The sequence below is a fragment of the Semicossyphus pulcher genome, unplaced genomic scaffold (genome assembly GCF_022749685.1).
Source record: "Semicossyphus pulcher isolate SPU_LCO1_2020_fin unplaced genomic scaffold, fSemPul1.0.p SCAF_2, whole genome shotgun sequence".
NCBI lineage: Eukaryota > Metazoa > Chordata > Actinopteri > Labriformes > Labridae > Semicossyphus > Semicossyphus pulcher.
In genome coordinates, this window is record NW_027211693.1 from 8430077 (window position 1) to 8445719 (window position 15643).

General features: G+C 39.5%; 1 protein-coding gene across 7 annotated transcripts in view; it reads left to right on the forward strand.

Moving 5' to 3' along the window:
* LOC138597790 (LIM and calponin homology domains-containing protein 1-like) overlaps positions 1 to 15643 on the forward strand; it is an 86697-nt gene that overhangs the window by 17627 nt on the left and 53427 nt on the right. For all 7 annotated transcript variants that reach the window (XM_069669303.1, XM_069669307.1, XM_069669306.1 and 4 more), the window contains exon 2: positions 14053 to 14123. In XM_069669303.1, coding sequence (XP_069525404.1) covers positions 14053 to 14123 — 71 coding nt within the window. The remainder of the gene's footprint in view (positions 1 to 14052; positions 14124 to 15643) is intronic.

Consider the following 15643-nt stretch of genomic DNA (forward strand, 5'->3'; position numbering starts at 1 on the left):
TTGTTGGATGTTTTTGATCTACGTAGATATACCTAAGGGCCTTTGGTCCCACCCAAATGGTCTCACTTCTAAATCACATCACTTCACATCTAAAGATTTGTTGGCGATATTACAGTTTTTCTTCCACCAAACTTTTTTTCTCGACAGCTTTACCTGGTGAATGATTAGTTCCAAGGAGAAGGAGTGTGACCCAATCTGTGATGCAGATCTACAGTATACAAATTGTCACACTACAACCAAAAACAAAACAGAACTTCTTCTACACCTGTCACAATGACAGGCTATTTAGTTTAGGTAGACAACAATTTATTCTTGTTATTAATGTTGACACAGCTGTGATAAAGGTCAAATTTTCTTTCATGATCATTAGAAACACACACAACTTTATTTGCATTTCTAACTCAAAGGGAAATTTGGCAGTTTGGTGGCATCAAATGGCAGCAAGCAAACCTATTGTGTTGTGAACCTGTGTTTGCCCCCAGCACCTTCCTACAGCACAGTAGGGGAACTATTTGAACGTTCGTTTACAGATATCAGATGTCAGCTAACTGCGCACAGTGCACCCATTCATATCAACCTGCATGGGCACTGTGTTGTTTAACACTATAGGAAACTGCAGCGAGGTAACAGATACCTGACTTTGGGAAGTTTTTTTAATCTAGATGTTGTAATTAAGAAACTTGCTCTACTATTTTTGGACTCATGTTTGAAACCTTCTACCCAACAGTGACTTTACTTCATGCAAGAAATGTCTTTGCTGCAGCAACACTTTACTACTTAGACTTAGATTTTATACAGACTTGTATTTGTGTGTAAAAAAAAAGAGCTGTTGCCTCACACTGCATTTTTCAAGTTTCAGCTGGGATCCTGAATGAATGAGAGGGATGAATTTTTTTAAGCAGGACTATTGTTAGTTATAACTCAACCTTAGGAGTGAATTACAACTGTAGATTGTTTTTGTTTGCACAGAAAATGCTGTCCCTGACCTATGTTCATATCAACAATAAAGTGTTGACATTGTAGTGCGAAGCCTTGCCTTAAAAATGTCTGTGCTCCCTCATCTGTAAGACCCTTGTAGAAAGGCATTGCTGAATCACATAGCCATTACTGTGTGTTGTGTCAGCATGCGCATACAAATGTTTTGATCTTGTAATGTATTAGCTTATAAAATAAGTGACTGAATCTGTTCTAACCTTAGTCCTATTCATACACACACCCGCATGCGAATTAATTTAATGGTAAATGATTTGGCAGGCAAGTCATAACTGTCAGCATCACCTCGCAGCGAAAACAGGACGAAGTAATCAACTTAAACCTTCCTCTCACCTCGCACATTATTTCACGTGACCCCAGTCAGAGTTTCCTTCGTCCTTTTTGCACAGGTCCTCTTCCCTATCCTTTATCTCTAACAACTGCCAAGTCGTCCTCAAGCCAAGTAGGCCTTCCTTTACCCCCCCCATGTGGGCTCAAGGCCCTGCGAAGCCTGGAAGAGAATGGGGGGGGAGAAAAACATGGGAGGGAATGGGGGTGGAAGTGAGTAGCAGCATTGGGGGCCAGGAGTGGGGTTAATCCACAAGCCAAACATTGTTCCATCATCTAATCAGGGTGGAAATGGGAAGGACTGGTTGGAATACTAACATTTAGCTTAGGGCTAGGCCATTTTAGTTGCAGGAAATTTGGCTTGTTTAATCAGAGGGGCTTATCAAGAGTTGAGGGGAACGGGAGGCATAGAGAAGAAAACCGGGCGTTGGAATTCAGACTGTTAAAGCTCTTAGGAAAACAAGTTTGTCTCCTCTGCCTGAATACCACGTTTTAAGGTTTGAATGCAAAGAACACTGTATGTGATCTGGTCTTTGTTTAAGCTTATTGCTTGTAAGCAATTTAGAAATTTGAATTTTGAATTTAAGAGATTCAAACACTTTCTGCTCTAAATTGGTGCTTCCGACAGCCCAGCATGTTCTCATTCACGACTCAATAAAAGCACTGGACAAGGAGTAGAAATGGCGCTGTCTGGCATGTGAATGGTGGCTGTGCTGGAGTTTGTGGCACACTTGCTAAGCTGTTTTGGCCCCACTGAGTAGAAATCACTGCTGAATCTACACTGATGTAGATTCATTTGCTGGAATAATTTAGGTAAAGCATCACAAAGCATATGCAGGCAACCACTTCTGCAGCATAAACGTCTTATTGGCAATAGAAAAAAAACTGTCTGGGCTGGACCAGAGAAGTCTGGAGGGTGAACTGGGTCAGGGCTGTTAATCACTGCAGCAGGGTGGCAGTGTTTTTCTTGGGAGGGATGTAAGTTTCCAGTACGTGACAACAGCTAGAAGCAATGGAAATGAAAGTGTCAGATAATATAATGTTATCCTGTCAGCAAAGCAATAAAGTTCATACTAATCATACGATTTGTGGAATGTTGTGAGGATAAACTTTATTTTTATGAATTATTTCATCTCTATCTTATCTTAACCATCTGCACATGAGATAGATTTCTCTACACTAAAAAAGCAACAAGTGTTTTGGATGGATTTATAAATAATTAATTGGTGGATGACTCCATTTCCCCTTCACATACAATTGCAAAAGATCTGTACTTGATTCTTTACATCTGTGTTTCACTTGGAATAGCATATTCCCCATTGTCCTCAGTGTTACATAACACATTTTCATGCATCTATGGAGCTGCCACTCTTCGACATGCAGGATGTTCAACATGGGAGTGTGCAGACAAAAATATGTATGCAGCTCGCCATAAAACAGCCATGTTTCATTCTGGAGACATGTGAAAGTTGACCTTCCTGTTGAGCTTCCTCAAACAGTGAGTTTATGTGAACATTGGCATGAGGCCATTCAACTTCCATCTTTGATTTTTAAAGGATGCAGAGATCAAGAAGCACTTTGAAAGGCAAACCTAGAAATCTAACAAGGGACAAAGACTGTTCTGAAATCAAATGAGAAGCACTGTGAAACAATGGAGAACAAAGCTTTTGTCTCACTCAAGCGTGAAAGGATTGCTGGTGCCTAAAATTAACTTTTTTTTGCAAAGATATGTATATGGCATAATTCCTGGTTTTGAAATTCAGTCATGTTCTAACAGCTTCCTCTAAAAGAAGAACTAATAAACATTTTCAGGTTATATATCAACTACTGAGCATGGCAGAGTGATTGGAATAATAGTTGAATAGTTCTCTGTGGATGTCAAATAGTATTTTTGCTTGGAATGCCCGTGCATATAGGAATGCAATTGCAGTACAAGACATTTTTAAGGTCAATCACAACATACTTATAAGACGTGTGTCACTATGAAATTAACAGTAGCTCGTACATGGGTGTCTATTCCCTTACTCTGCTTTTTTTTAGACCTTTGTGTCTTTTCATCCTTCAGAGTTGTATTTTGACCTTTGAACTTGTGTGTCGTTGATGGATTGTTAATATCAATATGTCAGTTGGTTCTCTTCTCGTTTGAGAAGTGTTTGATTAAATGCTCTGTTGAAGACAGATGCGAAAGTTGAGCCAACCCTGGAAACTTCTTGCACTCCAGGTTCCTAACATGTCTTTGGGAATTACTGTCACGGAGTGTTTAGTTAAATATGACAGCCTCTGCGTGCGTGTGGAACTGTGTGCATGGTCTGCACGTTTCCCTGTAATCATGTGCAGGTGACGGACTGTTTTACTTGCTGGTATGTTTGTCTGCAGAGGTTGATAAAGAGGTATGGTTAGTATTAAAGTAGAAATAAAGAATAGTATTATCTTGATCTTTGTTATGACAGCCTATACTTCTAAAGAACAGAACATGCATTGTATCAGCAATGAGGCCTTACAACACTAGAGACACTGGAAAGCCAGTAGTCCCACACAGAGAACTTAAGGAAACCCTCAGGGATACATTATTAAGGCAGCTTTTATGTCCAAGGCTGCCAGCCCTCCTGTGGTATTTTGGCTTTAAGTGATGGGGTCACTTTCTCGTCACTGAAAAGAAAAATCATAATGTCCTTGCCCACATACTGTAAGTTAAGAAAGAGGTCGGCTTCATGAGTTTGAATTTGTCCTTGATGCAACACAGGTACATGTCAGAAAGCCATGTGAAAGCAACATGAGACAGAGCAGGGATCACATCAGCTGTGCACTGGTTACCACAGGATGACATTGCACTGCACTATAATAAATTGTCCAATATTATAATGTTCTATTTTTATATTGCTCCCATTCTTTGGTGACATATTAAAGCCAGAGAATTCAGCCACATATGGACAAAACTTCCAGGTGGTCTCCAGATTTACAGTGTGAATACAAACAGCAGACAGTCATTCATTCACAGCTCATCATTTCATCATGACAGACAGTGGGCCAGTCTCCAGAGATGAAGGTGTGACATTAAAAACAGCTCGGCTGTGGGGAAGTGTGTTTCTGCAGGCTGCTGCAGCTGACAGATGAGTAGTCCCCTAGGTGCTGTTATTTTCATCTTTCTAATTTAGCATGCGACTTACTATCATTTTTAGTTGGTTTAAATGCTGGTGCCATTACAGTGAGTTTACTTAGTAGTTGTCCATTGTCAGGAATTAATGGACACCCTCTGGCCAGTCTGGGAATTGAGTATTTACCCAGATAGTGATATAAACAGAATAAGGCATTTCGAGGTGTCCATTATCAGGAATTGATTGTTTTTTACAGTATATCCTGATAATGGACACCTTACAGACTTGTCCATATGCCAAAGGATTCTTGTGGTTTTGGTATTGTAGGCCATAAACTTTGAGGCTATTTTCTGATGTATCTCATGTAACCTAGGATGGTGTAGTTCTAGTGGAACTTTCCCATAAACTGGTCACACATCTGTCTGTGTGTTCTCTGTCCAACCTGGTGTCATATTAAAGTATTAAAGTAAAAAAAAAAACTGACTACCTGCCATAATGATTAAATACATTATAATTTGCTCCCATCAAGTGTTAGCTGATTACTACAGCCTAACATGTAAAAATAAAGTAGCTTCTGATCAGATGAAACTAGTGCATCTTGCTGAGTAGGAGAAATACATGAGTAATCAAGAGTTGTGTAAGGTTTCCCACGCCAGATGACTCTCGCAGGATTCACAGTGTGCCTGGGAACATTTGTGCTTTTCTGACTAAAATGAGAAAGAAGCAACAATAGAGAGTGTGTTTGTGTTTTACATGAAAAGCAGTGAGGAGCCGAGCTGAGCTATTTCTCTCCTAACATTCCTCAAAATGTGTTATGAAGAAGTACTCTTGGTATGCTAAAAATATACTCTTGTAACACTTGTTTAAAGTGTAAACTCTGACAAAAATTCTGGTCATCTGTCAGTGTTTATTATAGCTGGCATTATTTTATGAAAAATATTTTAGTCTGCAATTCTGTTTAACTGATTTAGGCTTGGAAGGATTTTTCCCTCTGGAACTGGAACAACATTCTTATTTATGTCTTCCTTTCCTCTTTATTTTGCTCTCCATGACTACAAATCAACATAATTCATTGCCACTGCCTGCGGCGTGTGGTGGGCACATGTGAATGTTAAACTTGCAGGAATCCAGTACAAAGGTCTTTCATAACGTTTTGTCGAACTTAATCTTTCTCATGTCTACCTGTTTCAAAATGATGTGATCAGTGTGTCGCTGAAGGCTTTTTAAATCAATGTTTGAGTTGACCTCCGACAGAGGTGATTTTATTCTCCAAGGTGGTCTTCCAAGATGTTAGCCATTACAAGTTTTAGTCTAAGAAACATCTATCACAACAGATTGAGCCTAAGTTTTCAGCTGTCATCAGATCAGCCTACTGTATAAATATTCCCCTCCGAAGCTGTGGTCCAACTCTGGGTTTGGACTGATGCGGTCCACTGCTGATTCCACTGTATAGCCTAATACCAATGCAATTATGGTCTATTAACTGTCATTACCTGTGATGATCCCTGTATTATAATACTCTCTTGTTCATTGTCTCTGGCCTGTGCAGTGGCTCGACTGTGGCTCCAGTCAGGCTAGATTGATTTAGTTGCTTTTTTTAGAGCTTTCTGTCTCAACTCCCGCCAAAAAGAAAAAAACAAGCTGCAGCCTCCTGTAAACACATGCTGATACCAAATGTCTGTGATGATGGGTTTAAAGGCGTGGGAAAGTGAGTGAATACATTTCATATGTGTGACCCAATGAAGGTCCATGAATCTTTGTGTGTGTCAATTGATAAATTATCACAGTGATGATCATCGGTGAATGTGCTTGTCCGATCATCCCCCCCTACTCTTGCCAGTAATGCTCATCTGTATCAGATGGCGTCACTGTCTCCAGATAAGTCTGACATAGTGAACCGTTAGATCTGCAACTGATTCTGTTGATTTAGTGGTGATCTGCCACACATGCTTTGGATGCATGGCCCAAAATTAGCCCAAATCTTATAAAACCTCTTCCAGTTCAAGGAAAACCTCATGAATCATGATGCTAAAATTATCCAACGAGGAAAAGATACACTAGCTATTCTGTTTTCCAGGCCCACATTGGCCCCAGATGTATCAAGTCACTTGGGAAAGCATCACTTTTAGCACATCTCTAATGATAAGCTATATCACACAGGATAAAAGATAGAACATATCTATTATGTAACATGCTGTGTTATGTTACATATTATTCCTCCAGATATTGCTTTATTTTTTTGTTGATTCCTAGCTGGTAATCACCCCTCTTGTGGATTGCCTTGCTCAGGGGCATTTGTAAAGAATAGATAGAAAATATTTAATGTAGAACTACAACTAATGGTTACCTAATCACGTACTAAAGAGTGATGCCAGTTTTCCAAAGCACAAGGTACTGCTTTCAAATAGAATATTTTGCAAACAACAGTCTAAAACCCAAATATACTCAATTTACAAATCCTTAAATTAGAATCTGGAACCAGAGACTGTTTTTGCTTGAAAAACAACTTATCGGTTTCCAAATAATCTCCCATGGACTGAATAATGGATTAACCGACTAATCGTTTCAGATCTAGTTTTATGTGGTGTCCCTGCCACTTATACCTGTTATTGCCTCAATACTAATGCTTAATTATTTTTTGGGGGGTAAAAGTGGATAAAACATGTTAAAATATATTGTAATATTTATTAATTTATTGTTCTACAACTGCATGAATTATACTCAGCCCTTTCACCAACATACCAGCACAGTGAGCACAGAGCAGACTGTCTATAGTCACAACAGGGGATTCCTGCAGTGGTGGCAGCTTGTGAAAAGGTCCAGATGATAGACTGTAGGCGGATACCACTCCTGGCCTTTGGCTGAACTTGTTAAAGCTCCATGAGTTGAGGGGACCCCCAAACAGATGGTCCCCCCCCCAAAAAAATGAAGAGTCAGATGGTACCAATTTCTAGAAAGTTGTTTGTCTTTCGGACATTTTTTTTTTATCAAATCCTATTTCTCCTGAAGCCATGGGGAAGATTTTTTTTATCTTTTTCATGAGGATATAAACTTTGCAGTTGACTCTGTCTTGGAACAGATGATTTAGGTTCTTGAAAAATGAACAAATGGAATGTTAGCATTGTACTGGTTTTTGATGTTATAACTCATGCTTGAAGAAGACACCAGAGTTGTTTGTTTCTCAGGTTGTAAAGTTTGCATAACTGAATGTTTTTACCCTGTTGTTTTCGTACTGTTAATCAGAACCAGGAGCATGTACAGATTAAGCACTTGCCAAATTGAATTAACTAGATTATTGGCCCAAGACCAGAAGACGTGTTTACGTGTGTTCTTGGACCTGGACGCATAGTGTTGGATTCGGTAAGGATTATGCAACACACTTAAGACAACATCCTGTAACGCAGAATGCCTTTGACTACATAGAAGGGGTGTGACTGTAAAGTAAAGCAGGCGTGTGGCTTAGGAGCACATGTCTCTGTTGATGTTTCACCAGTCCTCGAGCTAACAGCTGTCAACTCTTTAACAGGCTGATCGCACTTCGCCTCGGGCCTCGAAGTAAGTAGTGTTTTACTTCCTAAAGTCACGGAAACCAGCCTGTCTCAAGCCTTGAATTATTGGTTGTTAATTTAGGACAGGTAGCCGTCCAGTGCGGGGCCTCTGGGATTACTGCGGTGCTGCAATAGATCTGTTTTCATTGGATAGCCCTCAGGCTGGAGGGATTGCAGTTGGCTTGTTCAGACGGTAAAATGTTAAAGAAGTGATGCACGGCCGTGTTTGATGAAAAGATCTTCATTTGGCTGTTCTGTTGTCTGAAACTAAAACACCAATTTTTTATCTGTATGTTCCCAAAGATTTTCTTGGCGAGATTGTTTTGGTAAATTGTCTTTGGTCCACAACCAGACATGATTTAACTGTCGAGGAGTCTCTTCTTCACATTAATCTCTCAGAGCATGAAAGTGTAATCTCCTGGGAATTTGAATTCTAAAACTTCATTGGCTTTTCTGTTTAATAATTCATCAGAGCACAAAAATTCACACACCACTTTTCCCTCAGGAAACAGTTTTTTTGCATAAGCTAAGTTTGCTTCTGCTAAGTTCATTCATGTGTTTCTAAACCAATAGAGACTTCCTTTCACCTTGGATACCTAAGTGATAATGACCGCCGCTTTGGACGTGGATCCATGAGCTTGACTTCTGTTTGGACATGAAGGGTTTCCAAAGGGGAAGGAAGTGAAAAGGGCGAAAAAAGCCAACAAGCATCGTTTGATTGTTTGTGAAACAATGCAGGCAACATTCCACTGAAAATAACAGAGGCGACACATTCCTCCTTTTAATTGAGTCCCCTCGTATGACCATGGCCTGTGGCGGTTTGAAAGCACTGCAGAGATCCAGAAGTTTCTGGCATTTTGAGCATGCATATTTCAATATTTTGTTTCAAGTCCAAATTACATTATATTACACATTTGTTGTCTTGCACATCATTTTGTGTGCTCTATAAATAACTTGTCCTCAGTTGTCCTTTACTAAAAAAATCTAAAATTAGAAGGAAGAAATTAATATATTTGTTTTACCATGGCCTTTGTTAGTTTTTTTGTGTTTTTTTTTAAAGATTATTTTCCTTGGCCTTTTATGCCTTCACTGAGAGGAGACAGAAACAGAGGAATAGAGAGTGGGACAGACATGTGGCAAAGGGCCGAGGGTGGGAGTTGAACCCGGGGCCGCCGCCTCGAGGACTGAGCCTCTGCACGATCTGGTCGCTGAGCCAAACGGGCGCCCCCATCTCTTAGTTTTGCATGATTTCGACTGAATACTGTAACATTCATTTAGGTATCACTTTACTTGATGGAAACCTTATCTTTATTCAGCCAATCAAATCTTGCATAAAGCACTAACATAATAGTTAAGCTTTCCTGTCAAAATCTCTTTCTTATCTGATTCACAAACATGAACACACGTCTTGTCCTGCTCCTAAATTTGTTCAAAAGGGAAGTACTATTAACAGTTGGAAGGTTGGATAGCTAATTTGCTGCTCAGCTTCAGCACATTAAACAGCATGTAAGCCTATTTGCAAATGTCACCTAGGTCTGATAAGATTCTGGTTTCTGACTCTTCACTGACACTACTAACATACAGATATTATTTATTACAAGGTAGGATGAGAAATGTGACTTTAATTATATATTACATATATTTTTCTGTAACGTATGTTTAATTACTTTGTAAAATCCTCCCAAAGCATCTCATCCTTCTCCCTCATTCAAAATTCCAGAATCTGCATAGTCCCCGCCCACTATGCAAATTTTCAACAAAAAACGTCTCTGCCATTGTTTAGTGGCAACTTGTTGAAACTTAGCTCGCTTGAAATATAGTAATTAGTAGTAGTAACATTAATGTGAGTAGTCAGTAGTGAGTTTGCAAAAATTACGATGACGGTTACAGCTGGGTCGCACATCGCCGAAGGGTTGCCATAGGTTACACATAATGATATGCATAGCGTCACCCCGTCCATTTACGGGATTGGCTCCTTAGGTTTGTGACGTCTCAAACCTGCCAATCTGAAAACGTGTTGTTCAGCCTGTCCTTGGTACACTGCAGTTTAAAAGCAGACAGACCCAGCCATGGAGATGACTGCTGATGTTGTCCCTGATATGTCTTGTAGCACATGAAGATGGAGATGTTTACAAGGTTAAACACTTGATTTTCACTGGAGGGGGGCTTTAAAAGATGCAAACAACAGTATCGTATTTATCATACTTGGTGAGATGGTTCCTATCTGAATATTTGGTTTTGTGATGATGAACAGTAATACATTAGCTTGGGTGGTCTTCTGCAGGCGTTTTATAATTTCCTTTTACTAAACTGGATGCAGATGGGGTTTTTGTTTCAGCGTTTAATGGCCACTTTAAGTAACGTTTAATGTTTCTCTGCACACCATGCCTTACACCAACAATAAGCAACACTTACATGTGAAAGGAATATGGCACTTAAACTTTTATAGCAAAGTTACTGTAGCTGTAACTCGGGGGATGTTTCATAGGCCCGGAAGGTAAATCTCTCCACCAAGGTGCTAAGACGACCAGCAGATCTGCTCATATTGTATTCTCTTACAGTCTAGTACAGCCAGAGCATGTTTGTGTAACCCCTCCACCCAACATATGTTCGTACAAAAACGTGTGGATTCTGTGTTTTATGTTGCCCAAATGTGTGTTGTGTTAATTTAAGTGTTCCCTCTGGTCTCTCTCATAGTTTCATATGCGTTCCAGCTCAGGATGACTCTTATGGGAGCAGCAGATGTACATGAATCAAGGTCCTGGGTAGCTTTGCTCTTACTGCCAGACTGAGAAGAAAGATAATGAGAAAAACTGAATCCCTGCTGTTTTTTGCAGTTCAGACCTTTGTCATAGCCAAGAGAGAAAAGTGCAATTCATGTTAATGTGTTTGAACCCCATAGGACAGAATATTAATTGACCTAACCTTTGAGACACTGGTGTTCACCTGGAGGTATAACCCCACCAGAGGCCCATTCAATTATTTTTGGAAAATGATATGCCTCATTAATCTGCATAAGTGCATTTTCCTTAAATGTTGTACTAAAATGATAGAAGATGTTTTTGTCTCATCTTGCCTTTTTGTAGCGTTTTCTTGAATCTTTGTAAAGGTAGTGACACTGTAATCTCTCCTGTTGAAGGTGGTGTGACACTTTAATCTCCCTGTGTACTCACACTGAATGGCAAGGTTAGCAGAGAGCTGACCTAGTTATTAAAGACACTGCTCTGTAACTGAGGGAACACAAGTTTAACTCCTGAAATACCAGCATGTTTCCTTTTATAGCAAGAAACCAAGATCAGACCTCTTTCACTGGATGACAAGGGACGATGAAAGCTGCATATCAAAGCAAAAGGGTTATTCATCTTAAGCAAGCAGAACACCAACATGCATGTGACACATTTTTTAATCAAGGTCATCTACTGAGCTGCAGATATAAAAGTATCTAGGCCATTGAACCTTAACTGAGATCAGAGCATGAAATGTCTCTTTAAAAAAACTGGTATGCTATCCCATAATGTGCAACACCTTGGATTTCTGTGTCCTGAAAACTAATCAACTGAACAATATCCGATCAATGTAAATGTTTGATATTGGAATGTGCTGACTGGCAGCGATTGATGCAGCAGGATGCATTGCCACTTTTAGCAGAACTTAAGTTGGATGCCCTGTTTCTATTTATTCATGTCACTCGATGAAATTTGCGCACAGAGATTTATGATGTTAAAATGAGGTTTATCTACATGATACTCCTCATTTTATAACAAAAAACTGCATAAGGTGGCGTCTTCCTGAGGGGAAATCACTATCACTTATAACAGCCTTCTCTCTGTTTGCTATATTCTGTCATTTTCAGTTAAGACATATCTAAATATCACAATATAAATGTTCGTTTACATGACACAACAGAAGTGCATATTTATGCTTTCATTGTGGACAAAGGGCGTCCACAGGGCTTATAATAAAGTTCAATGTGTTACAGTGAAGACTCAGAAGTATTATTCCCACAAGACCACTCAATGTTCCTCTAACTAACTTTCATACTGATGTTGCACAGCTGCCCGGAAAGGATGTAATTATTTGTCTCACATTTCGCATTTCACTGGGGCAGATCTGGAGACTTAATTAATCACATTGATTAAGTTAAACGTACAATAAGCAGAGCCAAAGAAGTTGGTCTGGCAGAGTACCTTAAGCCCATTGAAGAAGACAGGCTGTCTCTAACTGAGGACATGCAGTCTAGCAACATTAGGCTGTCTTTGTTAACAAGCTTGTTTCACAGTGAGCTAACACTAGCTCTACAAGCCTATTAGATGCTTCAAAGAATAATTTGTCATTCTGGGAAACATGCTTTTTACCTAGAGTTAGATGAAAACATTGATATTAGTCTTAAATCTTTAGGTACATATGAAGCAGCATGAATACTTTAGACAGTAGGGAAACCTCTATAGCATGGCTCCACCCAAAGCTCCCTGTAAAACTACAAACTGTCTTTGTTGCAGTTAGATTTTTGGTTTGGACAATTAATGTTCATTTTTAATATAATAGCTGCTTGTTCGGCAGATTGTTTTAGGATGTCAAACGTGTCATTCAAAACTGTTGTTGACCTTCAGAGGTCATGAACACGTTGTCGGGAATAAATGGAATAAAAAAAAAAAAAACTCTAATTGACAAGTAATTGACATATATATATTTATTTATTTTTTTGTCCGCTTTTATCGGCCTTTGTTACGTCTTACTGCAATTATAGCATATGGGTTTTGTGGACCATGTGTTTGTACTGTGACGCAGATTTTTAGGCCTCATTCATCACTTTAGTACTGTCAACACCAGGCACACATTGCCCTGCTAACAAATGGTGCCGCAGTAGGGAATAGTGGTAGTGAATAGCTAAATGTCAGCATATACCGTGAAATCTGTGCTACTTTCTTTGATCCTGTAGTCTGTCTTCATCTGCCCCTCAGTCTAACTCCTGAGCATCCAACCAGACGTGACGTCTGCTGCCCCCAACCCCCAGCAGCAGAAATTAGGCCTACTGTTGTCCCTCTCACTGAGATACAGCAGTCCACTTCTTTTGTACCAGGTCCAGGCTCCCAGACGAGCCAAGAAGCTGACAGAAACACACAGCCAGGCCAGACACTCTACATCTCCACACTTTCTTTCCACAGCTGTGCAAATAAATGTGAAAGGAACTCTCAGGAAATTTAATCTTGTAATTGTTTTGGCTTCCAAACCAGCAGTCCAAACGGGTCCCCCCTTTTTTATGATCAAACCCTGCCAGTGTTTGTGAGAATGAATGGATTTTAAGTAGGCTTGGTCCTAAAAATGTCCTGCAGCAGCAGATATTCTGGAGTGGGAGGAAATGATTTCGCTGTTTGTCTGTTTTCATTTGGGAAATCAAAAATATTTTTAAAGTGTCCTGTGTCCTTTTTAAAGTGTCCTGTTAACTCTGATGAATAACAGTGAAAGATTAAAATTCAGCTAAAGGTTTAAAGTCAGAAGTAGAAAATAGCGATTTCGAATAAATTTAGGCTATAAAAGTTGCTGCAAATATACCTTACACACATTTGGAACATGAACAGGTTTAATGCCAGGGAAATTTTGTGAAATTAAACGTCTTACAACAACTGAAAAGCCTTTACATGTGTGCAAGAAGAGCATGCCTACCTGATGATGCACCGTAGTCATGCAGATTCATGCAAAGAGGCAGCTTCTCCTCCTCAGAGGGTCTGAGCAACTATTACCCAATAAATCCCCTGTCACAACATATTAGCTTGCCAGAGCCATTTGGTCGGGATGATTGCGGCTTATGTCAAGCTTGTTAGTGTTTAGCGCTGCTACCCAGAGAGGGACTTGATATATGGCCGGCAGCCCTTTATACGACTCTCTACACCATTCCCAGGATTTACTGTGAAGGAAAGACGTGAAAGGAGTGTTGACAAAGGTTGTTTGGCTTATTTCTTGGTTTCCAAGTGGACCATGTGTGTCTAGACTTCAGATTCAGAGACTGACTTGATCGTTTGATGTTTTGTTTTTGCTCCTGAGCCGTCTTGTCATCTTTTGCTAACTCACTGCTTTTATTCTCTCTGTAGGCTGTGACAGGAAGATGCTTTGGTGACAAGGATTTCAGAGGAGGTTTGGAGAACGGGATTCTGCTATGCGAGTAAGTTCTCACACAATTTTAATTCTTATCTGTCTCTCTTGACTGTCTGCAGTAATTTAATAGTCCACAAGCTGTCGTTATGCTTTTATCTTTGTTGCTGTCATTCTCTTTCTGAAAATCAAGCTTTCTCATTGTTGTCAGAGTCACCGTGGAATATTGGTTCTTATTCAATGCCTTGAGATGAGATTGTGTTTCAGTGACTTAAAATGTGTGCAAGAATACTCCTGTCCTAAGAGTAGGAGTGCAACCTCAGAATTTATGTCCACAAATAGGTCCCGTAAAAGTTCCCTCTTGCAGAGTTGTTATTAACTGAATTAATGACAACTATCCATTTGAAAACAGAACGTTTTTATGCTCTTGCCTTTCTCAGCATCTGCCTGTTTCTGAATCATAATGTAATGACTATAGTCTATATGGTATAAAAACATTATGCTGACCTACAATAACCACATATGATTCATAATTAATAGGAGGAACATCAGCAGTGAATCTTGTTATTCTTGGTCTTTGGTCCAGTGATCAGAGAGACTGCCGTCCTGTTAAATTGTCTTCCTGTGTGACACTTGAACTCTCGTCTTCCCACTCTTAATGAGGCATGGTGCTGAAATGAGACTGAAAACAGACTCAGAGACTTGCTCTTTCTCTCCTCCACATTCCTGTGTGACAAGTTAATTTACACAAGACCAATGTTTACACCATCTTTATTGTGAATACAGACATCACATCCAATTTAAGCGGATACCCACTGGGTTTGGAATGTCTGGAATATCATGAAACATCTTAAGATATAGAGGTACTCCAGGCCCTGAAAGTCAGGGTATGATGCTGCTTTTTAGTGTAATTTACTAGATACCACTAGAAGCAAAACAACAAAGGTTAAACAATATGTGGTTTAAACTGACAATCTTGATGATTTAGTTTCGGTCTCTTGGGCGCCACCTAATGGCAATAATTTGAAGGACGACACCCTTTGTCGTGGTTTTAACTCTTGATTTTCCTCACTGACAAACGCTTTCCTTTTTAGACTGTTAGCCTTCATCTGAGTGGATTTTCACTTATTTTTTAAGTTGTATTTGTAGGCATCCATCTTTTCTTTGTTTGTTCAGCAATAGTAGATTAATTCTACAAAATACTGCAAATGCAAAGGCTTTCATCAGTGGGCCATAGGCTCAATCACCATTGTGTTACCTCATTCGGCGATAGATAGTGACTTAACAGACATTTATTTAAATGAAAATCTTTGGGATTATCACTTTACTACTTTTGCTGTTCTCCCGTCTGTTGTAGTTTGACATAGAATAACTAAGTTTTGGCCTGTTGATGTTAATGGCAACAAACTTTATTCATGTCCACACTTAACTTATGCTTGCATCCAGAGAGGGCAGATGCACTACAAGTAAACTGAATATTTGAGGAGTTCATTGACATATTTTGGAAACTGTGCAAAGATCAATGATATGATCACCAAAAATGCCAAATATTCAGTTTAGTGATGTAATTTAAAAACTAAACTCCCATCC